The sequence below is a fragment of the Aquarana catesbeiana genome, linkage group LG08, assembly GCF_042186555.1.
Source record: "Aquarana catesbeiana isolate 2022-GZ linkage group LG08, ASM4218655v1, whole genome shotgun sequence".
NCBI lineage: Eukaryota > Metazoa > Chordata > Amphibia > Anura > Ranidae > Aquarana > Aquarana catesbeiana.
Window position 1 is genome coordinate 282,342,778 of NC_133331.1, and position 25,614 is coordinate 282,368,391.

At 45.5% G+C, this 25,614-nt stretch overlaps 2 protein-coding genes across 2 annotated transcripts; one reads left to right on the forward strand and one right to left on the reverse strand.

Annotated features, from left to right (window-relative positions):
- The first annotated feature begins 1,361 nt into the window (after positions 1 to 1,361).
- Positions 1,362 to 2,044, forward strand: LOC141104645 (histone H1.5-like). Its single transcript, XM_073594308.1, has one exon. The coding sequence runs from the start codon at positions 1,391 to 1,393 to the stop codon at positions 2,042 to 2,044; it is 654 nt and encodes a 217-aa protein (XP_073450409.1). The 5' UTR covers positions 1,362 to 1,390.
- Positions 2,045 to 3,382: 1,338 nt separating this feature from the next.
- Positions 3,383 to 3,859, reverse strand: LOC141104651 (histone H3). Its single transcript, XM_073594316.1, has one exon. It carries the CDS (start codon positions 3,820 to 3,822, stop codon positions 3,412 to 3,414), a length of 411 nt encoding a protein of 136 aa, XP_073450417.1. The 5' UTR covers positions 3,823 to 3,859; the 3' UTR covers positions 3,383 to 3,411.
- Between the last annotated feature and the right edge of the window lie 21,755 nt (positions 3,860 to 25,614).

Genomic DNA, 25,614 nt, shown 5'->3' on the forward strand with positions numbered 1-25,614 from the left:
GATCTGTACGGTGAGTGCAGAACTCCATCATCTGCAAACTGCACAGCGATGAGATTTCAGCGAGCAATTTGAAAATATTCCGATCAGTCAATCACAGCCTCTTGTCGTTCCTGTGTCAGCCAATAAGATCGTTTATATTATCATACAGGGAGCTTTCTAAAAGCGGGGCCGGGAGATCAAATTTTAATCCAAATGTGACATCGGGGCTGCTAATCCTCTTCATATTATTTGTGGGTGAAAATATGGAATTCTATTCTATGACAGTGAAGAGTCCATTCTCCTCATAACACAATGTTCTTGTTGCTGATCATTCTAACATGTCCGATCAGTACAATAGTAAACTGGACCTCGGTGTAGAGAGTTGGGAGGCCCCTGCCCTAGAGAGAAATCTATCACTACAAATGACCAAGATTTACTATCAAGATTTGACCCACCATAGACTATAATGGGATGTGCCACAAAATAATGATTACTGAGCTTTGGGGGTAAAAAATGTTGACGGATTCTCTCCTTGGTATAAAAAAAATATATATATATATATAATTTTTATTTTTCTTTATACAGTATATTTTCTGAGTAGACTATATAGATAGCTGTGTGGTAAAATGTGGCAATAAACTTAGAGTATTTGAATGACAATATATTTATCATGATGAAATAATGATACATCACCACCAGAATAAACGATTTACTAGTCTGCTGTGTGCAGTGGCTACAAACATACAGTTGTCATAATGAGGAAAGATTGATAAATAGTACATGAAATATGACATGTTCTCATCAGATGACACCTTTGTATCTCTAACAATCTCCCCCATCACATCACACAAGGATCTCAGGTCTCCGGCTGATGTTTTTGTTCCAGGCTCCTTCTACTCAGCTATAGATGAGCAGAGTTCTGTATTAGAGGGAAATGTTTCCTGATCTTCACTCTTCACTCATCTAATGTGAAGATGATTGTAGTGGGAGATGTGAGAAGATTGTTTTCTGATGAGAATGTGTGTAGAAAAGCAGGTAGAAGGAAGAATGGGACACACACTCAGGAGGATGGATGTGTTTGCAGCCTCTGTGTTCAGCCTCCTGAGCAGATCATGAGAGCGGTAAGTGACAGATCGATAAGTGACAGTCCAGTGAGCAGATCGGGTCCCCGATGAAGATTGGACATCCTTCCTTTTCTTAATATAATCGTTTTTCTCTCTATCAGGGAAACACAACAAGAGAGAGAAGATTCCCCAACACTGGAGTGACAGTCAGTGGGCGTGTCTAACGTGTAACCAATAGCAGTGCAGAAGGCAAGTTCTATATCAACCAATAGTAGTGCAGAACGTCTCTATATAAGCCAGAGCACCACACACGATATTTATCTATTTTCAAAAGCTCGTTGAGAATCATGACGGAGACTGAGATCGCCCCAGCCGCCGCTCCTCCAGCGGAGCCCGCCGCCAAGAAGAAGGCGACTAAGAAGACGGCAGCCGGAGGAGCCAAGAAAGGCAGCAAGAAGCCGTCCGGTCCCAGCGTGTCCGACCTCATCGTCACAGCCGTGGCCGCTTCCAAGGAGCGCAGCGGGGTCTCTCTGGCCGCCCTCAAGAAGCTCCTGGCCGCCGGAGGATACGATGTGGACAAGAACAGCCGCCTCAAGATCGCCATCAGGGCGCTGGTGACTAAGGGGAGCCTCGTCCAGGTCAAAGGACATGGAGCCTCCGGATCCTTCAAGATCAACAAGAAGCAGCAAGAGGGCGACAAGGCCAAGAAAGTCACCAAGAAGAAGCCATCGGCTGCGGCCAAGCCCAAGAAACCTGCGGCCGCCAAGAAGCCAGCCAAGTCCCCCAAGAAGAAAGTCCCCAGCAAAGCAGCCAAGAGCCCCAAGAAGGCCGCCAAGAAACCGGCAAAGGCTGCAGCTTCTCCCGCCAAGAAGGCGACAAAGAGCCCCAAGAAGCCCAAAGCTGCAGCCAAGCCGAAAAAAGCCGCCAAGAGTCTGGCTAAGAAGGCGGCTAAACCCAAGACAGCAGCCAAGCCCAAGAAGGCCGCTCCGAAGAAGAAATAAAGGAAGGCGGCAGTAGCCGGAGAACTCCTTCATCTCCACCACCTAAAGGCTCTTCTCAGAGCCACCTACCTCCTCCTAACAGAGCTACACCCACCTCCTAACAGAGCCGCACCTACCTACCTACACCCACCTCCTCCTAACAGAGCCACACCCACCAGGGCCCGCATAGACTTTACACACAATCTAGATGAGATGATATGTTCCCATCACACATTGTACATTTATCTCTTGCAGGGAATCTCAGATTACATTTTATGATAAATCCCACAAATGATTACTAGAGATCCTGTAGATCGGAAATCCCTCCTGCTATAAAGGATCTTTTCAGGGGCCCCACCCCACACACATCTGTCATGTGCAGATAGGAGACCTGGAGGTCCCCGACAATTCCCGCACAGTCTGTGGGATCTCCCGGGGGAGGGGGACATTCACACTTCCTCTTTCTAGATGATCGTTCAGGATCTTCAATATTTCATGTGATCGGTATGAGGGAAATCATTGTACTGATCGGACATGTTAGAATGATCAGCAACAAGAACATTGTGTTATGAGGAGAATGGACTCTTCACTGTCATAGAATAGAATTCCATATTTTCACCATATTGTCGCGACAGATAGTGGAAGGTGTTTCGCACACACTCACCGTACAGATCACTATCTGCTGATTGGCTGACATATCAAATAATTTGACGCTTGGAATGAGAAATGTACAACTCTCTCCAGGGTGCCAATAATTGTCTTCTGTAGATAATGAGAAGAAATAGGGGAGAGTGTAAGATGTAACAATGTGATCGGTGTGTGTGTGTGTGAGAGGGGAGATTGGAGAAAGTTGTAGAATAGCAGAGGAGAGATTCCTGTGATAGATCGGGGAGAGGAAATCTCGTCTTCATACAGAAGAATGAATAGTGAGTGTGAGATTTCTTACTAGTCAGTTGTAGGATTTCTACACCGGAGCTGAGAAAGAGGTGATCCCGGGATCTGTGTACAGGAGGGGAGGAGATGACTTTGTATTTCTCTTGAACAGGTTTTCTTTCCCGATCTCCTGGTAATGATGAGGGAAGTCTAGAGATATGAAGAGAATCTTTCTAGGAAGGTGTCTTGTTCTCCTCTCCTATATATTGTATTGTGGTGGGAAGAGATCGGCACGAGAAAAGATCTCCTTCCTAGAGAAGTGTGAATTGTTACTTTGTAATCATCTTAGAAATGTGAGTGCGGTGTGATGGGGGGTGTAGAGATGTGGTGAGGAGTATTTGTAGGATGTAGTGGTGATGAGATAGTATGGAGCTCTTTGTGAGGAGGATGTGGTGGCTCTGAGAAGAGCCTTTGTGTTGTGGAGGGGGTGATGAGGATGTTGGTCGGGGGGTATATTAAGCCCTCTCTCCGCGGATGCGGCGTGCCAGCTGGATGTCTTTGGGCATGATGGTGACCCTCTTGGCATGGATGGCGCAGAGGTTGGTGTCCTCGAAGAGTCCTACGAGATAAGCCTCGGAGGCTTCCTGCAGAGCCATGACGGCGGAGCTCTGGAAGCGCAGGTCGGTCTTGAAGTCCTGGGCGATCTCTCGGACGAGGCGCTGGAAGGGCAGCTTGCGGATGAGCAGCTCGGTGGATTTCTGGTAGCGGCGGATCTCTCGGAGAGCCACGGTGCCGGGCCTGTAGCGGTGAGGCTTCTTGACTCCGCCGGTGGCCGGGGCGCTCTTGCGGGCGGCTTTGGTGGCCAGCTGCTTGCGGGGAGCTTTCCCTCCGGTGGACTTACGAGCGGTCTGCTTGGTTCTTGCCATGGCTGATCAATGCTTCCAATCTCCAGAAGGAACACAAGTGTGCGAACACGGGCTGTGCGGCGTCTATTTATACACATCACTGCCTTCTGATTGGACAACTAACTCACACCCCTTTTCATGATTGGTTTACTTTAAAAAAGCGGCATTTTTAAAATGCCCGCCAAGATCTGCCCGTTATCTGTGTTAGTAGAGTTACCTTCTTTGTGTGGGGTGGGGGAGGGGAGTTCCTCCACATCATACAAGATCTCCATATTACCAAAAAGAGAAAATATTATTCATACATATTTTTATAATCAAAGGTTAGAGACTCTTCAAGTAGAAAGGTGACTTGTACAGCTTGTTCCATCCAGCACAATTCTGTACTAACATGGAGGGACAGATCGCTGAGCAGACAATGAATCGTGTCCCCCCAGCATTGTCCTCCCTGCTCCGGACACATCTGGGATCGGTGCGATCATTACTTCTAGATGTTCCATGTGGATCAGCATTAGATCATTGAACTCCTATTGCTGGATCTACATTATAATCGGTGTGCCGCCAACTCCTACCGGGGGATTTGAGGGGATGGACACAGGGCGACATCTAGATTGCATAATCAATCCGATACATTTACATGAATTATGTTTTATTTGTCAGAAAATGTTGCAAAAACATGATTTGAACTATAATTCTCATGATATCATGTCACCATTAGAAGGAGAATGACAGCTCTGATATGGAGCATATGAGAGGGTCTTATGAAGAGCATTTGTGTCTTGTTTGGATGATGGGGGGTGTTGGGGATTTACTTGGTGCTGGTGTATTACATTAAATATTATTATTATTATTTGACAAAATGTATATAGTGCTAACAGTTTAAACAGCTCTTTACAATACAAGGGTGACAGTACAATACAAAATGAATACGAACGTCCTGCTCATGGAGTTTACAATCTAAAGAAATATTTTTGTAATCAAAGATTAGAGGCTCCTTATCAGTGTAATAATCAGAAACATTGAGATTGGATTATTTTTGCCCATATTTCAGTTAATTAGATGACACAAACAGAGATAACCCCCAGGATCTGAGGGATGTATGATAATCTGCATTACAATGTGTAACCTTCACTTTCTAATCTGTATAATGTAATCTGAGGCAACTGAAATTCACCAAATATATATATATATATATATATAGTATAATATACACACAAAATAGAGAGGGAGAGATACAGACCAGGAAAGACAATGTATGTCCAGCTGATGATCTAATCCGTCTCTTCCCCCCGATCTAAGGTGAGGAGATGATTTTATGTATATATCTATCTTTGGACCCCCCATAAAGAAAATAGATGCTGTATGACAAAATGAAAACACAAGGGGATCTATTAGTAAAAATTCTAAGCAGATGATCCCTAAACTATTCCTAATATGTAAGCATCCTCCCTGTATATGTGTCTCCAGACATTATCGTGATTTGTGAAGAGTCCAAGATCATTTATAAAAGGGAAAACAAACGTGTCGGTTAAAAATGACGTAATAAAGATATTATATATGTGTAATCCTTCTATACATACAAATCCGCTTTCAATGTACGGGGAAAATCTCCAATGTATTCTCCGAGGAGCAACACTGACACCTAGTGGTGACAAAATGCATGCCTTTTATACGGGGAAGACATACAATGAGATTGAATGGTTTGTTCCCACTAGCACAATATTCATCTATAAATTAGATCCTCCGGATATTCATTCTACAGGACGGGTCTAAGTGGGAAAAAAAATATGATCTGGAATTTCTCAATAAAGGGAATTTGGAAGACTAGCTGGTATTCGGATGGATTTATTCTAATTCATCCACAAATGTACAACTCCCCATCAGATTGTACAAAATGATCTTTCATAATCTGTTAATTCTTCACTTGTGTTAAAGATAAAATGTGATGAGAGCTCATTGATGGAAATGGTGGGTGGCTCTTAGAAGAGCCTTTGTGTCTTGTGTTGGGATGATGATGATGATGGGGGATTACTTGGCGCTGGTGTACTTGGTGACGGCCTTGGTGCCCTCGGAGACGGCGTGCTTGGCCAGCTCTCCGGGCAGGAGGAGGCGGACGGCGGTCTGGATCTCCCGGGAGGTGATGGTGCGGCGCTTGTTGTAATGAGCCAGGCGGGAAGATTCGCCGGCGATGCGCTCGAAGATGTCATTGACGAAGGAGTTCATGATGCCCATGGCCTTGGACGAGATGCCGGTGTCGGGGTGGACCTGCTTGAGCACCTTGTACACGTAGATGGCATAACTCTCCTTCCTGCTCTTCCTCCGCTTCTTGCCGTCCTTCTTCTGGCTCTTGGTCACGGCTTTCTTGGAGCCCTTCTTGGGCGCCGGGGCGGACTTGGCTGGTTCAGGCATGATCAGGATGAATGTGATCTCCTCCGCTGTGTGTAGAGAATGTGTGCTGGAGCCGCCCTCATGTGCTGATTTTATAGGCGTCCTATGCAGATGAGTCTCCTCCCTCCTCACTCTTCTATTGGAGGATTCAGTCATGTGATGGGGAGGAGTGGAATGCTTTCTTTCCTCATTTACTGATTGGTTTAGAAACAAGTCAGAACACTATTGGCTGGCTTGAAAAGTAACCAATCACAGAGTGTGATGTCAGAGCATTGACGGTATAAATATAAGGAAGCGGGAAGAAGTTTTACATCTTCATCCGACATCTCAGGAATCTCACAATGTCTGGCCGCGGAAAACAAGGAGGCAAGGTTCGGGCTAAGGCCAAGACCCGATCATCCCGGGCTGGTCTGCAGTTCCCAGTTGGTCGTGTTCACCGTCTGCTCAGGAAGGGGAACTATGCCGAGCGGGTCGGGGCTGGAGCTCCCGTCTATCTGGCCGCCGTCCTCGAGTATCTGACGGCTGAGATCCTCGAGCTGGCCGGCAACGCCGCCCGCGACAACAAGAAGACCCGCATCATCCCCCGACACCTCCAGCTGGCCGTCCGCAACGACGAGGAGCTCAACAAGCTGCTGGGCGGCGTCACCATCGCCCAGGGAGGAGTCCTGCCCAACATCCAGGCCGTGCTGCTGCCCAAGAAGACCGAGAGCCACAAGGCCGCCGCCAAATCCAAGTAATCCCAACAACTCCTTTCTAGTCCCAAATCCATTCATTTACAACACAAAGGCTCTTCTCAGAGCCACCCACATCTCTCTACAAAGAGCCCCACACACACCTCATTGTGTCTACCACATCGCATGGAATGAGCCCTCAATTGTCTTCATAGCTTTACACAGGAAATACATTCTTATTTATTCACACTTCTAATACAGGAGAGTTGTACAGGGAGAACAATTACTACATATAAAGAGCCTGAAATGTATTATTGGGGGATCTGCTCATCTTACATGGACTGATAGTCATTGTCCTTCAAACTTTAGTTCTGCTGAATTTATTACAGATCAGAAATCATTTATTATATACCAAAACAATCATCTCCCCCAACTGATCAGGAACACAGATCTCAGAATTGTCCTATTATGGCGGGCGGGGTATGGAACGGATTGGTTTCATTTTTAATAGAACGTTACAATCATCTCAGATCGGCTAATCTGACACAGAAATTGAATGATAAAAAATGTCAATTCTTCCGGGGAACATTCCAGACACTTAATAAACGCACTGAAATATTATATTGTTTCAAGGGATTTGTACTACATAATCATAGAGAATGTTTGCTATAGAGCAGTGTTTCTCAGCTCCAGCCCTCAAGGCGCCCCAACAGGTCATGTTTTCAGGATTTCCCTCAGATGAAACAGCTGTGGTAATTACTAAGGCAGTGAAACTGATCAAATTACCTGTGAAAAATAATGGTAAGCCTGAAAACATGACCTGTTGGGGCGCCTTGAGGACTGGAGTTGAGAAACACTGCTATAGAGAACTGTGTTTGTTGCAAATATGAAATTGATTCATTCAAATTTAGCGCCGGAATTCTATGGAACATTCCAATGATCTCTGATATCTCTTCCTCCGGGAACATCGATCAACGCTCCTCTGAATTGTCGGGCAGTTTATCTAACCAAGAATAATAAATCCATTAGAAATATGAATGTCACATTTCTTCTACTTCACAATACAGAATCCGCCCTGCTAGAGAATGTTTGCTATAGAGATCAATGAAAAGTCTACAGAACAAGTATTTTCTGGGCTGAGAAAGATCTCAGAACACATTTCTTTGGATTCCTCATCAAAAACATTATTGGTTAATGAAGGAAACGCCCACATTTCAATTTGCTACTTTCAAATTTGCCCGCCTGAATTGTTTAGACCGTTACAGAAATAATCAGCCCTATTATACCGCCAAATCCAACATTGATCCGAGAAATCTCATTAGCGCTTTATTTTCAAGCAGATTAGTCGAATAGAAATTGATTCAGAAGATTGTTGAATAATGTAAAAATCATGACACCCCCAGATACATATGTACAATGACTCAAACAGATCGGTATCCACTTTGTAACTAGAAATCACCAAATCGATGTTTCTAAGTAATTTTCTGCAGAGTATTAAATGGCTTTATCTTAGAAACACAAATGCGACTTTTTTCTCCTTTTCTTTAGTAATCCCTTATAGATATGGAAATGTTATTAACAATAATAACTGGTGATTTGTGTTCTCTGTGTAATCTCCGAAAAATAATTAGAAAACCGTAATAAAGGAAGAATAGGTTTGTCATCAGATCTGTATAGGATGATGGGACTGGCCTCTATCAGATGTAGCAATAACGGATTTCCCCCAAATTACAACTAGAAGAATAATATAAAAAAAAATATGTGAATGGACTGGTAGAAATCATGACACCCCCAGATACATAAAAGTATGTACAATAAAATACATTATCAGATCTGCATAGGATTATGTAACTGGAAAAAAAAGATACAAATATATAATCATCATGACATGCCAGAAAAATATGTACTATGAACCAATAAAGAAAATATTGCACTTCTGATGAATTACATCCGTTTTCATTCAGCAAAATATTTAAAAGCTTCTAAATAAATGAAATTCTCTGCAGTGCAATAAATGACTAGACCCCGCCCCTTCTCATGTCTCCAATCGGGTCCGCTCAGATTTACACCCAGGAAGGAGAGATGGGGGGAAAATGCATTTCTTTGTTTGCTTTTCAAAATAATCTTTATAAATATGAAAAATTGAAACTGGTTTGTTATGAAGCGTTTTAAATATGCTTGTTCTCCGTGTAATCTCCAGGTACACGTGCGATGTCTGACCATACACTGTTCGATCTGCTTTACTAAAGCTACGTAAGAACACAACTAAATTATTTATCCAATTGGGTAGAAAATTGATCTATAAAGAGATTGTACAATCAGCACTCAGGATGACGTAGTGATTTTTGGAGATGGATGCGGTATATAGATCTTTGTATGAGAAGGTAGGTGGCCCTGAGAAGGACCTTTGTGTAGATGAAGTGGGTAGTAGGGGTCTATGAAGGTTTATCCTCCGAATCCGTAGAGAGTGCGCCCCTGGCGTTTGAGAGCATAGACGACATCCATGGCGGTGACGGTCTTCCTCTTGGCGTGCTCGGTGTAGGTGACGGCATCGCGGATGACATTCTCCAGGAAAACCTTCAGCACTCCGCGGGTCTCCTCATAGATGAGTCCGGAGATGCGCTTGACACCCCCTCTGCGGGCCAAACGTCGGATGGCGGGTTTGGTGATGCCCTGGATGTTGTCCCGGAGCACCTTCCTGTGCCGCTTGGCGCCTCCTTTCCCCAGACCCTTCCCTCCTTTACCACGACCAGACATCTCCGAGAGCTTCAATATTCAGACGAACAGTAAAGAAGCCGCACACAGACTCCTCCTTAAATATAACCTGAGCGGACCTGATGGAAACCTTCCTGGGAAAGAGGCGGAGTCACACCCATTCATTACAATAAAATAGAGAATGTCATTCCTTTAGAAGGCTCCTAAATATTCTGTTGTTCAGATACATTAATGCAACAGCAATACATGTCCAGGGGATTAATTTATTCCTTCTTTTCAATTATTTTTTATTTATACCTGGAGATTATACAGAGAACATGAATCTTTAACACTTCATAACAGAAACACAATCAGCAGTTTCAATTATTCATATTAATTTCATATTTATAAAACGTTATTTTGAAAAGAAAACAAAGAAACACATTGCTTCTGACATCTCTCCTTCATGGATGTAAGGCTAAGCGGACATGAGAAGGGGCGGGGTCATTTATTACACTGCAGAGAATTTCATTTAGTTAGAAGCTTTTCAATATTTTGCTGAATGGAAACGGATGTAATGCATCATAAGCACAACATTATCTTTATTGATTAATTGTACACATTTGTCTGGCATGTCATCATTATTACCTATTTCTAACAACAATGTTATATTTCCCGATCTTTATATAGGAAGAGCAAACTATGTACAATTTGCTATATGTAAAAAGATAAAAAAAAAAAAAGATATTCTAGTTTTAATATGGGTGAGTCCATAATTACTACATGTCCTAAAGAGGGAACATTAATTATCGGCCAGTTCTACGATCATATACAGATCTGATGATGAAACGTGTAATACTTTATTTGCCATCATATAGCAAGGTAGAGAATGTAGAAAAGTAGAGAATCTATGAGAGAAGTCATCTCACTATCATGTTCTCTATGTAACAGTGGGGGGATTCTGCATTCCGAGGACTTGGAATAAAAGAACATATGGAAATGTTTTACATTATTCAATAATCTTCAGAATACATTTCTATTCATTCCGGGCTAATCAATGAAAATAAAGCATTGATGATATTTCTCGGATAAATGTCTCATCTGATGATCTCAGTATCGGATTTGGCGGTATAATAGGGCTGATTATTTCTCTGTAACGTTCTTCACTATTCAGGCGGCAAATTTGAAAGTAGCAATTTGAAACCTGAGCCAATCATAGCTATGGGCGTTTCCTTCATCAGCCAGTAATGTCTTTCTTATGAGAATTTCAAAGAAATGTATTCTGACTGAGATCTTTCTCGGTTTTCAGCCCAGAAAATACTTGTTCTGTAGACTTTTCATTGATCTCTATAGCAAACATTCTCTAGCAGGGCGGATTCTGTATTGTGAAGTAAAAGAAAAGACTAGAAGAAATGTGACATTCATATTTCTAATGGATTTATTATTCTTGGTTAGATAAACTGCCCGACAATTCAGAGGAGCGTTGATCGATGTTCCCGGAGGAAGAGATATCAGATTTTAGTGTCGGATTATTCTATCTGAGATCATTGGAAGGTTCCATAGAATTCCGGCGGGAAATTTGAATGCATCAATTTCATATTTGCACCAATCACAGTTCTGGGCGATTTCTTCGGATAAAATGTATTGAGTGTGAAGGAGGATCTGAGATCTGTGTTCCTTTCAGCTGGGGGGATGTTTGTTTGGTATTTAATATTGAATGATCTCTGATCTCCAGAAGATATTCAGCAGAATTAAAGGATGGAGGACAATAAAAAGCAGTCCCTGTAAGGAGATCACATCGTTCCTTCACATGAAATGCAGTAAATGATACAAATCCTAGAAACTCTGAATTGCTGTTAGGACGGACTGACATGGAGGGGTGGATGGTTTTGGTTGGAGGGTTTAGCGGTGAGGAGACGATCAGCATAGAAAGATTGGAATGAAAAGAGATGAGAGAATGATGTACTGTGATCACATTTCCTCTCATTACTCCTCACTAGGGATGAGCCGAACACCCCCCGGTTCGGTTCGCACCAGAACCCGCGAACGGACCGAAAGTTCGCACGAACGTTAGAACCCCATTGACGTCTATGGGACTCGAACGTTCGAAATCAAAAGTGCTCATTTTAAAGGCTAATTTGCATGGTATTGTCCTAAAAAGGGTTTGGGGACCCGGGTCCTACCCCAGGGGACATGTATCAATGCAAAAAAAAAGAACCAAAAATGTTCTTACAAGCTATCAGCGTGATGATTGAGGAGGAAGAGGATAATTACTCAGGGATAGTCACTCAGCATCAGCATAGGCAGTCTTTGAAGGGATCTGAGATTTCAAAAAAAATTATTCGGTTACATCAGCATCAGGTGCTTGGTAGCTGGTGGTGATCCAAGACTCATTCATTTTTATGAAGGTCAGCCGATCGACCGAGTCGGTGGACAGACGCACCCTGTGATCGGTTACCACGCCTCCAGCAGCACTGAATGTGCGTTCCGAAAGAACGCTGGATGCAGGACAGGCCAGTAGCTCAATTGCATACTGTGCAAGCTCTGGCCAGTGATCCATCCTCAAGACCCAGTAACCCAGAGGATTTTCGGTGGGAAAGGTGTCCAAGTCTGATCTTGCCCCTAGGTATTCCTGCACCATGTAAAACAGACGCTGGCGATGGTTGCTGGAACCGATCATACCTTGGGGCTGCGGACCAAAAAATTGTCTGAACGCATCGGTCAGACGGCCACCTTCTCCACCGCTCCTTCTTTGACTGACCGAAGCCTCAGCAACACGTTGTCCAGAAACAGGTGTTTGTAACCTCCCAGTCTCTGGGAACGCGTTGCACAGACCTTTCTGCAAGGCCTCCCGAAGATGTTTCATCCTCTGCTCCCTCTGCGATGGCAAGATAAGGTCCGCAACCTTACCCTTGTAACGTGGATCAAGGAGGGTTGCCAGCCAGTATTGGTCCTTCTCCTTGATACCACGAATACGAGGATCCTTACGCAGGCTTTGCAGGATCAGGGAGGCCATGCAGCGTAGGTTTGCTGAGGCATTCGGTCCGGAGTCCTCTGGGTCACTAAGGACAACAACGTCCGCAGCCACCTCCTCCCAGCCACGTACAAGTCCATGTGTTCCTTGGGACTGATCCCTTAAAGACTGCTGCTGATGCTGAGTGCCAGGCTCCACCTCCATACTGACACAATCTTCCTCCTCCTCCTCCTCGTCCTCTTCCTGTGTGATCGGCGGGCACGCAGGAACACTGTCTGGATAAAGGGGGCCTTGAGAGCTAAGGAAGTCCTCCTCTTCCTGCCTCTGTTCTGCCTCAAGTGCCCTGTCCATTATTCCACGCAGCGTGTGCTCCAACAGGTGGACAAGGGGGACAGTGTCACTGATGCATGCACTGTCAGTGCTCACCATCCTCGTGGCCTCCTCGAATGGTGACAGGACAGTGCATGCATCCCTGATCATGGCCCACTGGCGTGGGGAAAAAAAAACAAGCTCCCCTGACCCTGTCCTGGTGCCATAGTCGCACAGGTACTCATTGATGGCCCTCTGCTGCGTGTGCAGCCGCTGCAGCATGGCCAACGTTGAGTTCCACCTGGTGGGCATGTCACAGATTAGGCGGTTCTTGGGCAGGTTAAACTCCTTTTGGAGGTCCGTCAGCCGAGCACTGGCATTATATGACCGGCGGAAATGCACACAGACTTTCCTGACCTGCCTCAGGACATCCTGTAAGCCCGGGTACCTGCCCAAGAACCGCTGCACCACCAAGTTAAGGACGTGAGCCAAACAGGGCACATGGGTCATTTGTCCCTGTCGGAGGGCAGAGAGGAGGTTGGTGCCATTGTCGCAAACCACCATTCCTGCCTTAAGTTGGCGTGGCGTCAACCACCTCTGAACCTGCCCCTGCAGAGCTGACAGAACCTCTGCCCCAGTGTGGCTCCTGTCCCCCAAGCACACCAGCTCAAGCACCGCATGGCATCTTTTGGCCTGCGTACTTGCGTAGCCCCTTGAACGCCTACGGAGCACCGCTGGTTCCGAGGAAGAGGCCATGGAGGAAGAAGAAGAGGAGGGGGTGGAGGAGAGAGGTGTGTCACAATCAGCATTTTGGAGGCGTGGTGGCGGAACAACCTCCAACACTACTGCACCTTGTCCTGCATCCTTCCCAGCTGCCAGCAGAGTCACCCAATGCGCCGTGAAACTTAGGTAACGTCCCTGTCCATGCCTGCTGGACCATGAGTCAGCGGTAATATGCACCTTACCGCTGACCGCCCTGTCCAGCGAGGCATGGATATTGCCTTCCACATGCCGGTAGAGAGCCGGAATCGCCTTCCGTGAGAAAAAGTGGCGTTTGGGTACCTGCCACTGAGGAACCGCACATTCCACAAACTCACGGAAGGGGGCAGAGTCTACCAACTGAAAAGGCAGCAGTTGAAGTGCTAGCAATTTTGCCAAGCTAGCATTCAACCGCTGGGCATGTGGATGGCTGGGAGCAAACTTCTTTCGGCGGTGCAGCAGCTGGGGCAGGGAAATTTGCCTGGTACAATCTGACGTCGGTGTACCAAAAGCAGATTGCCCACAAGTACTTGACTGTGACACACCTAATTCTACACCTTCATTCCTCTCACTGCAGGTCTCAGAGAGGACTGAAGGTCTAGTGGGGTTGGAAATCTCAGCTGATGAGGAGCAAGGAGAGGTCCTCTTTGTTCTTTGGTGTGGGTCTTTTAGATACGCTTGCCAACGAACTGCATGGCAGGTCAACATATGTCTGGTCAAGCATGTGGTACCCAAGCGGGAGATGTTTTGGCCACGCGAGATACGCTTGAGACATATGTTGCAAATAGCAGTGGTGCGATCTGATGCACTCGTCTCAAAAAAGGCCCACACCAAAGAACTTTTTGAATAACGCGCAGAGACTGCAGCGCCCTGCACATGTGGAGCTTTGGGGTGTGATGCAGTCAATGTGCTGCCCTTAGGCTGGCCCCTGGAGGGCATCCTGCCTCGTTGGTGATGTGCCGCCGCCTCCTCCTCCTCCTCCTCCTCCTCCTCTCTCCTATCAGGCACCCACGTTGAGTCAGTGACCTCATCATCCCCTCCCTCCTCATCACTGGAGCAAACCTGGCAGTATGCTGCAGCAGGGGGAGCATGACTGCCAGATTGCTGTCCTTCTTGGGCACCCCCTCTGTCCGTGCTCATGTTACTGCCTTCATCGAGCTCAGTATCGTCATCAGAGCCTTCCAAACGCTGGGCATCCTCCTGGAGCATGTACCCAACACTGTGGTCAAACAGTTCGAGGGAATCCTCATGAGGACATGGTGGAGCTAGGGAAGGAGTTACTGATGACATTGAGCTGAGGGAAGAGGCCGCTGCTTTGCCAGACAAAGCACCCTGGGCATGGGTGAGAGAGGATTAGGAGGATGAGGACGGCTTGGTCATCCACTCGACCAAGTCTTCCGCATGTTGCGGCTCAACACGGCTAGCTGCCGAAAAAAAGGCCAAGCGTGTCCCATGGCCACGTGCTGATGAGGATGCACCATCTCCACGACCAGCACTAGACACAGAGCCTGCTTGCCCTCTCTTATTGGCTTGTGACTGTCTGCCTCTCCTTCTTGGCCTTCCAGACATACTAATGGCCTGTAGCTGCACTAAGCTGGGATAGAACACCTGTAATTTTCTTCAGGTAGCTTTATATACTGTAACCAGACAAGCCTGCCTGTCAGTAGGAAGATAACAGGAACGGATCTAGCTGAACACTGTGAGCAGGACGCACTGTACTAAATGTAAATAGTCTAGCTGCCTGACCGTGGTACTAATAGGATCAAATAGAACACCTGTAATTTTCTTCAGGTAGCTTTATATACTGTAACCAGACAAGCCTGCCTGTCAGTAGGAAGATAACAGGAACGGATCTAGCTGCACACTGTGAGCAGGACGCACTGTACTAAATGTAAATAGTCTAGCTGCCTGACCGTGGTACTAATAGGATCAAATAGAACACCTGTAATTTTCTTCAGGTAGCTTTATATACTGTAACCAGACAAGCCTGCCTGTCAGTAGGAAGATAACAGGAACGGATCTAGCTGAACACTGTGAGCAGGACGCACTGCACTAAATGTAAATAGTCTAGAAGATAACAGGAACGGATCTAGCTGAACACTGTGAGCAGGACGCACTGCACTAAATGTAAATAGTCTAGAAGATAACAGGAACGGATCTAGCTGAACACTGTGAGCAGGACGCACTGCACTAAATGTAAATAGTCTAGAAGATAACAGGAACGGATCTAGCTGAACACTGTGAGCAGGACGCACTGCACTAAATGTAAATAGCAGGAACGGCTCTAGCTGAACACTGTGAGCAGGACGCACTGCACTAAATGTAAATAGTCTAGAAGATAACAGGAACGGATCTAGCTGAACACTGTGAGCAGGACGCACTGCACTAAATGTAAATAGCAGGAACGGATCTAGCTGAACACTGTGAGCAGGACGCACTGCACTAAATGTAAATAACAGGAACGGATCTAGCTGAACACTGTGAGCAGGACACACTGCACTAAATGTAAATAGTCTAGAAGATAACAGGAACGGATCTAGCTGAACACTGTGAGCAGGACGCACTGCACTAAATGTAAATAGCAGGAACGGATCTAGCTGAACACTGTGAGCAGGACGCACTGCACTAAATGTAAATAGCAGGAACGGATCTAGCTGAACACTGTGAGCAGGACGCACTGCACTAAATGTAAATAGCAGGAACGGATCTAGCTGAACACTGTGAGCAGGACGCACTGCACTGAATGTAAATAGCAGGAACGGATCTAGCTGAACACTGTGAGCAGGACGCACTGCACTAAATGTAAATAGCAGGAACGGATCTAGCTGAACACTGTGAGCAGGACGCACTGCACTAAATGTAAATAGCAGGAACGGATCTAGCTGAACACTGTGAGCAGGACGCACTGCACTAAATGTAAATAGCAGGAACGGATCTAGCTGAACACTGTGAGCAGGACGCACTGCACTAAATGTAAATTGCAGGAATGGATCTAGCTGAACACTGTGAGCAGGACGCACTGCACTAAATGTAAATAGCAGGAACGGATCTAGCTGAACACTGTGAGCAGGACGCACTGCACTAAATGTAAATAGTCTAGATAGAAGATAACAGGAACGGATCTAGCTAAACTGAATACAGTGTATATATATATATGCAACACCTGGGATGCATATATATACACAATACACTGTAAGTGCAGCTAACTGACTGACTGTTCTGCCTAATCTATCTAACTCAAATCAAATGACACTGTCTCTCTCTCTCTCTCTCTCTATCTCTCAGCACACCGGAACACACACTACACAGGGCCGCCGTGCAGGCGGCCTTATATAGTGTGGGGTGTGTACTAAATCCCCTGAGCCATAATTGGCCAAAGCCACCCTGGCTTTGGCCAATTACAGCTCTCTCTACTGACGGCGCTGTGATTGGCCAAGCATGCGGGTCATAGTGCATGCTTGGCCAATCATCAGCCAGCAATGCACTGTGATGCCGCAGTGAATTATGGGCCGTGACGCGCCACACGAATTTAGCGCGAACGGCCCATATCGTTCGCAATTTGGCGAACGATCGAACAGCCGATGTTCGAGTCGAACATGGGTTCGACTCGAACACGAAGCTCATCCCTACTCCTCACCTCTATTACAAGTCTGAGTGTGATAAGAAGACAAAGGGTTTGTCTTTACAGGGAACTTTACCTGACAGTATTAATAATATATAACTTAATTGGAGAATATGAATAGAAAGCAGGTATGTCCGGCTCTATGTAGAGAGATGTGGGTGGCATGTTTGTGAGGCAATGCTAAAATAATAACATTGATCTTTAGATGAGAAGTACCGTAGATCGGTCAGACTGGGAGGGGGATGAATAAACCTTCCTTCTATTCCCATCCTGATTCCAGATTTATTGCGGAGATCATCTCCACTTTCTGGCTGTATACATTCCCTATTCACCTCCTTGTACTGCACACACACCCAAGTGTTCTACCGGGAATGACCACAAGGTGGCAGAGCTGAATAAACACTTATGCCGCACTCACACATTGTTACAATAAAAGATCCTCCACAATCTCCCGCCTTACATTGTTACTTTATCTGAAATCACAAGTTGTGAAGATCGTGGAGTTCTTAACCCACAACACAATGGGGGAAAGAAACAAGAAAAACGAAACATTGTATGTACTCAATCAGCCCAGACAAATCTTTGTCTATTTGTATCTATTTCAATCATCAACAACAGATCAATGTACACACAGGGTGGGGGATGAGCTCATTCTTTGTACTTATAGTTCTAATTAACAATAATAATAAACATAATTAACATGTACAAAGTATCATCTACATACAAATCTGATCACAATATCACCTCGGACAGCACACAGTCCTTTATAGAAGGTAGAAAATGTTTCCTAACATGGACATGTTTATCACCATAATGAACTTACACATGATCTCCAAACCTGCACACCATTGTATTCCCATCATCATTCCCCAATGTCTGAACGTTTATTTTTTATAGATTTGTATTGCATTTTTGAAAGGAATATATGCCATACAGCAACATGACATGGCAAATACAGAGTAATGATGTGATAACAGTGCGATCGGCACATAACATAAAACATTTGGTACCAACATATAATATGCAATTAACATTAAGCATACTATGAAGTAAAACCTTGGATGTGCCTTAAAAAAACATTTAGAATAACAGAATTGCAAGAAAAGGGAAATAAAAGGGATATGGTCAATCAAGGAGGAAAATTGCACCGAGAGGAATTAATTTGGAAATAGAATAATTATGAGAAAGGCATTGGTGTGTGTAGCAGGTTGCCCATGGGACTCATGTTTTTTTGGGAGTGAATGTATGCTTCACTGGTTGGAGACGGCATTGACTCTTATGTGTAATGGGTTTGGATCAATTGGACCGTGTTCCTTATAGATGGGGTGATGGGCTTCCAAAGCCTGATAATTGATAGTCTAGTGGCCAGAAGCAGTGGCGTTGGGAGGAGGGGCTGGAGCCCCGAATGGGCCCCCAAAAACAATGGCGTCCCTAGGGGGGCAGAGGGGGCCCTGACCCCCCTTCCAACATTATGCTGTGCCCCACCATGTGCCCCCCCCCCAATAAATTTTTTATTTTTTTTTTTTTTTTACAAAAAATCAATGTCTAAGAGGGAGAGCGTCCCCAGTCAGCTCCTGCGGGTGATTCCTCCCCCCTCCCTCTGCTCGCTGACACTGCATAATGCGAGCGCTCACACAACCATGGCCGCCTGATCTGCTCCTTCCCCTGCATCCTCATTGGCAGGGAGAAGAGCGAGTTGCAGGAAGGACTCCACCAGGGCTCTCAGTTACTGAAAAAACAGACTGATTTCTCCCATCCTTAGGACAGGAGAACCAGCCTGTAAATTCCAAGAGATGCCAGACCAGCACTGTCAATAGCAGGGGCAGGACAGCAAGAGGAGGCTGGGAAACCCCTCAGTGGCAGAACACCAGGGCCCGGAGGCAAGACAACCTTTGCAACCCTGATAGTTCTCCCACTGCTTTGGACCCTTATATTTTCTTGGTATGCTGGTGACATATATCTCTTGTTTTCTGCCACCCTGGGGGACCCCAATACAGTAGGAAGGGAGCTCACTGCAGAACATGTGAAAGGACCGTTGTGGGGTCGTAGTAAAGGGCCCCAGTATATATTTATATATCTATATATATCTATATATATCTATATATATCTATATATCTCTATCTATCTATCTATCTATATATATATATATATATATATATATATATATATATATATATATATATATATATATATATATATATAGATAGATAGATATATACATTTTATAGTTGCCCCCTACTTTTGTCCCTGTGCCCCCCCTAAATATGAAAGCTAGAGACGCCACTGCCCAAAAAGCCCCGAGTCTCGGCCATTCAATGAAGCATTATTAGCCCCGAGCTCCGAACGTCTGATTAAAAGGAAAATGCGCGTGCCCAAACAGAGGGAACGCGCCGCGGCCTGAGCGGGGATTGATTCAAGGGGCTGAGCGTGAGCGAGCACTCAGCTCAGACTGCTGCACAAAATCCGGTGGACGGCGGCGCCTGCGCAAAGTCTATTCTGTTATTGCCAATGCCTAGCTATACTGGTTGGCTCAACTGTGGTGGACGTCACACAGGTTACATGTCCTGCGATCCTGGACCAGTGTGATGTCCATCATAGGCGCTGCCATGTCCAAAAAAAAAAGCACCCTTGTCCCCCCCTGCTCTCGTGCAAAGGCGAATGCAAGCGTTGGTCTGGGGTCATATGTCAACAGCAATTGCACAATGTATGTGAGGTATCACCGCAAAGGTCAGATCGAGGGCAGTGATTTTAGCAGTAGACCTCCTCTTTAAATCTAAAGTGGTAACTTGTAAAGGCTTTTAAAAATGTATGTAGTTTGTCGTCGCTGCAAGTTTGTGCGCAATTTTAAAGCATGTCGTGTTTGGTATCCACGTAAAGCAATATATTTACCACCGCTCAGGATCATCCAAACCAAGGTGTATAAATCCTCCACCTCCAGAGAGAGGAGAGCTCCAGGTGCTGGCAATTGCTAGTGCAAGTATGGATGGATAGTCTATTTATTCATGAAACAGGATCATGGGGTACATAGGGCACCACTCTGACCATCTCCTGTACTATGTCTGCAGTCTCTGACCATCTCCTGTACCATGTCTGCAGTCTCTAACCGTCTCCTGTACCATGTCTGCAGTCTCTGACCATCTCTTGTACTATGTCTGCAGTCTCTGACCATCTCCTGTACCATGTCTGCAGTCTCTGACCATCTCCTGTACCATGTCTGCAGTCTCTGACCATCTCTTGTACTATGTCTGCAGTCTCTGACCATCTCCTGTACCATGTCTGCAGTCTCTGACCATCTCTTGTACTATGTCTGCAGTCTCTGACCATCTCCTGTACTATATCTGCAGTCTCTGATCGTCACCTGTACTATGTGCGCAGTTTCGGACCATCTCTTGTACTATGTCTGCGGTTTCTGACCATCTCCTGTACTATGTCTGCGGTCTCTGACCATCTCCTGTACTATGTATGTGGTCTCTGATCATCTCCTATATCATATCTGCAGTCTCCGATCCGTCTCCTGTACTATGTCTGCAGTCTCTGACCATCTCCTGTATCATGTCTGTAGTATTTCTGAGGGCTCTTTCTAACAGACTCTCTAACATAAGCGCTCTCTGTGTCCATCAGAGAGGCCCCCCTCCAGGTCCCAATAAAGTACTCTTGCTTCTCTTCCTGTATTTTGTTTATTGTACCTGTAATGATCCCAGGGTAATGAAGACTTTGTGGTGGAGCGTCTCTGTGGTTGAGTCATTGCCATAGAAATATTTGTAAAGGGGAGGAGTTACTAAATGACCACGCCCATGTGGGGGCGCCAGAAATATTTCTGCACCCAGGCGCCTGTGAACCTAGGATCGGCCCTGTGTGGCTGAATACATTTTGGCCTAATATTGTGACTAAAATTGAGTTTATTGGATTTTTCTTATAACAAAAAGTAGAAAATATAATTTTTTTCAAAATTTTCGGTCTTTTTCCGTTTATATCGCAAAAAAATAAAAATTGCAGAGGCAATCAAATACCATCAAAACAAAGCTCAATTTTTTGTGAACAAAAGGACGCAAATTTCGTTTGGGTACAGCATTGCATGACCTCGCAATTAACAGTTAAAGCAGCGCAGTGCCAAATTGTAAAAAGTCCTCTGGTCTTTAGGCAGCCAAATGGTCCGGGGCTTAAGTGGTTAAAGGGGTTGCAAAGGTTCGTTTTTTTCACCTTAATGCATCCTATGCATTAAGGTGAAAAAACACCTTGCAGTGTCCGCCCCCCCATTTTATTTAGCTGAGCCTCGATCCCGCGTTGCTCTCTCCACGGCTTCTCAGCTCTTCATTGGATAGATTGATAGCAGGGCAGCCATTGGTTCCCGCTGCTGTCAATCAAATCCAAATGACGTGGCCGCTGAGAGGCGGAGCCGAGTCATACACTCAGCGTCTATGGATGCCGAGTGTATGACACGAGAGCGCGCCCGCAGAGTAACCCCCTCGGGAGAGAGCTTCCCAGAGGGGTTATCTATTGCGGGGAGGAGCCGCGAGAGCCGCCGTGGGACCCCAGAACAGGAGGATCGGGGTCACTCTATGCAAACTGAACTGCACAGTGGAGGTAAGTATGATATGTTTGGTATTTAAAAAAAAAAAAAACTGAACCTTTACAACCACTTTAAGCTCTGGAGCAACTGCAAGTGCACAATCTAATTGTCTTTGGTAACCCCTTTGGGGTTGATTTACTAAAGGCAAATTGTGCACTTTGCAAAGTGGAGTTGCTCTCTGCAAGGGCAGTTGCTCCAGAGCTTCATAAATGAGGTAAAGGTTCACTTTGAAATGAAATACCCAATCAGGTGCAAGGAAAATAAATTTTAAAAAAATGCATTTTTGCTTGCACATGATTGGATAATGGAAGTCAGCAGAACTTCTGCTCATTTACTAAGCTCTGGAGCAACTGAGTGCACAGTCTATTTGCCTTTAGTGAATCAACTCCATTGTGTCCTCCCAGCAGGGACGGCTCCCCATACGAGAACACAATAGCTCCAAGGGAGGGAATCCCGGGACTGTCTGTGTTGATGGGGGGAAATCAAATTATTTTCTTTCCTGCAACCGTGGTTGCAGGAAAGAAAATCACTCCGTCTATGGCCGGCCTCGGGGCCCTTTCACACTAAGCAGTTTTTCAACTATTAAAGCGGTAGTAAACCTGCACATTAAAAAAAAAAAAAAAAAACCTGCAAGGCAAAGGCATAATGAGCTAGTATACAACGCATACTAGATCGTTATGAAATGCTTACCTCAGAACGAAGCCCCCGTAGCGGAGCCCGGTCCATGCCTAGGGAGCTGACATCTTGCCCTCGGCGTGTCTTCTGGGTTCGCGGCTCCGGCGCTGTGAGTGGCCGGAGCCGCGTTGACGTCACTTCCACGCGTGTGCGTGGGTGTTTTCTTCCCGGCAAATCCGGCAGCGACCTTCAGTCGGGCATTCAGATCGCATGTGCCACTGACGTCAGCGGCTGCATGCAAAGGGAATATCTCCTAAACCGTACAGGATTAGGGGATATTTATTTTACCTACAGGTAAGCCTTATTATAGGCCTTATTATAGGCTTACTTGTAGGTCAAAGTGTCCAAATTGGGTATACAACCACTTTAAAGAAAAATGCATTGAAGACCTGTGGAACTCTTCACAAAAAACTCTTCATAAAAAAGAAAAATGCACCTTCCTATTAAAATGATTGGAAAACGCATCAAAAACACACCCGCAGTTGCATTTTTGGTGCATTTTTTGGAGACAGGTGTCCAAGTTTCCCTGGTACGTGGGACACACATGAAGTATCACCACAATCATCAGAGTCCAGACCTCCTGTGTAACTCGAAACTGGTAACACGTAAAGGCTTTTAACCACTTGTCCTCCGGAAGATTTACCCCCCTTCATACGGCACTGCATTACTTTAAGTGTGCAATTGTCAGTTAACCCCTTTGTGCCGAGCGTACACATATATGCGTCCTCGGCTTTAGGGGGTTATACCAGGATGATGCCCGCAGCTGCAGGCATCATCCTGGTACCATTTTTTAGAGCCAGCTGTTGGCTTTCCAGGGATGACAACCGATAAGGCTAAAAGCCGCTCGATTGTTATCCTGGAGGAGAGGGAGGGGACATCCCCCCTCCCGCTGCCTCCCGTCCCACCGGGAGACCCAATCCGAGATGTGTCACTTCCGTCGCCTAGAGATAGACTGGCATGAAGCCGGAAACGGCTCTTTGTCTTCTCTCTGTAAACACGGAAGCAATGTCACTTCCGGTTTACTCGGCTGCCAATGGCGCCCGATTAAAAAAAATATACAGTATTCAAAATCGCCGTTTACGGCGATCTTAATACTTTGAAGTGCAAAGGAGGGATTGGGGGTCTTTTAGATCCCTCCATAAAGAGTACCTGTCACCACCTATTACTGTCACAAGGGACGTTTTACATTCCTTGTCACAGCAATAAAAGTGATCAAAATTGTATTTATTTTTTTTAAACACAAACAGCAAAGAAAATGCATACGGAAGTCACACCCGCATATGTAAACGGTGTTCAAATCACACATGTGAGGTATAGTCGCGATCGTCAGAGCGAGAGCAATAATTCTAGCCCTAGACCTCCTCTGTAACGCTAACCTGGTAACCGTAAAAAAAAATTAAAGTGTCGCCTATGGAGAATTTTAGGTATCGTAGTTTGTCGCCATTCCACAAGTGTGCGCAATTTTAAAGCGTGACATGTTTGGTATCTATTTACTCAGTGTAACATCATCTTTCACATTATACAAAAAAATGGGGCTAACTTTACTGTTTATTTATTTTTTTTTAATTCATGAAAATGTCTTTCCCCAAAAAAAGTTGCATTCAAAACACTGCTGCACAAATACCGTGTGACATAAAATATTGCAACAATTGCTAAAAATATATATATAATGTTTGGGGGCTCTAAGTAATTTTCTAGCAAAAAATTTGTTTTTTAACTTGTAAACAACAAATGTCAGAAATAGGCTTAGTCATGAAAGGGATGAATTATTAAAGTAACGCAGTGCCGTATGAAGGGGGGTAAATCTTCCGGAGGTCAAGTGGTTAAAAGCCTTTACAGGTTACCAGTCGTGTGATGCTGTACCCAAATAAAAGCGCTGTGCTGCCTGCTCAGTACCCGCCTATCAGTCTTATCAGCGCACATCAGTGGAGGAGAAAAATTAGCTGTTTGCAAAATTTGATGACAATTTTTATTTTTTTTTTCAAAATGTTCGGTCTTCTTTCGTCTGTTTAGCAAAAAAATTAAAACCCCAGCGGTGATTAAATACCACCAAAAGAAAGCTCTATGTGTGTGAAAAAAATAATAAACATTTCATAAGAGTTCAGTGTAGCATGACCGCCCAATTGTCATTCAAAGTGTGACAGCGCTGAAAGTTGAAAATTGGCCTGGGCAGGAAGGGGGTAAAAGTGCCTGGTAGACGAGTGGTTAAAGTAGATCTTTTCCCAAAATATTTGCGTTTGAAAAACTACTGCAAAAATACCTGGTGATATAAAAAATGGCACCACCCACTGTTTTATTCTCTAGGGCCTCTGCTTAAACCAGTATGTAATGTTTGGGGATTCTAAGTCAATTTCTAGCAAAAAAAAAACCTGTAACTTTTAATTGTCCATTAATGTCCAGAGGAAGAATAAAAGGAGAGTTACTTACCTGATCCTCCTCCCCGCACGATCTGCACCCCAAAACACTACAAAGGTTATTGGTGACCAGAGCAGGGTCCATAGTCCTGCATTGGATGTAAGGACACCAAAGGACAGTCCGGGTTCGGGTTTGACTTGAAAAAAGGTGGCAACCCTAGTCCCGGATAAGCTCCATGTGAGGGAGGGGGGGTCCCAGGTGAGCTCTATGTGGGGGAGGGGGGTCCCGGATGAGCTCCATGTGGGGGAGGGGGGGTCCCGGATGAGCTCCATGTGGGGGAGGGGGGTCCCGGATGAGCTCCATGTGGGGGAGGGGGGTCCCGGATGAGCTCCATGTGGGGGAGGGGGGGTCCCGGATGAGCTCCATGTGGGGGAGGGGGGTCCCAGATGAGCTCCATGTGGGGGAGGAGGGTCCCTGATGAGCTCCACGTGGGGGAGGGGGGTCCCTGATGAGTTCCACATGGGGGGAGGGGGGTCCCAGGTGAGCTCCATGTGGGGGAGGGGTACCTAGACGTATTCTATTTATTATAATGAGATCTCACCTATAAATCTCTGCTTCCTCTGAGCCCGATCCATGTAAAATAGAACACAATAAATCCAGAAATCAGCGGTCTGCTTTTACTGCCCTCCCAGGTGTAGGATTGGGGTGTAGAGGAGACTCTAATAGTCAGCAATGTTCTACGGTAGAAATCCCCACACTGCCCCCTATAGTGCTGGAAACACACTACATCACCTTCTCT

Excerpts from the sequence above, each read along its gene's own strand:
- LOC141104645 (XM_073594308.1), top strand. The coding sequence starts at position 1,391 with ATGACGGAGACTGAGATCGCCCCAGCCGCCGCTCCTCCAGCGGAGCCC.
- LOC141104651 (XM_073594316.1), bottom strand. The coding sequence starts at position 3,822 with ATGGCAAGAACCAAGCAGACCGCTCGTAAGTCCACCGGAGGGAAAGCT.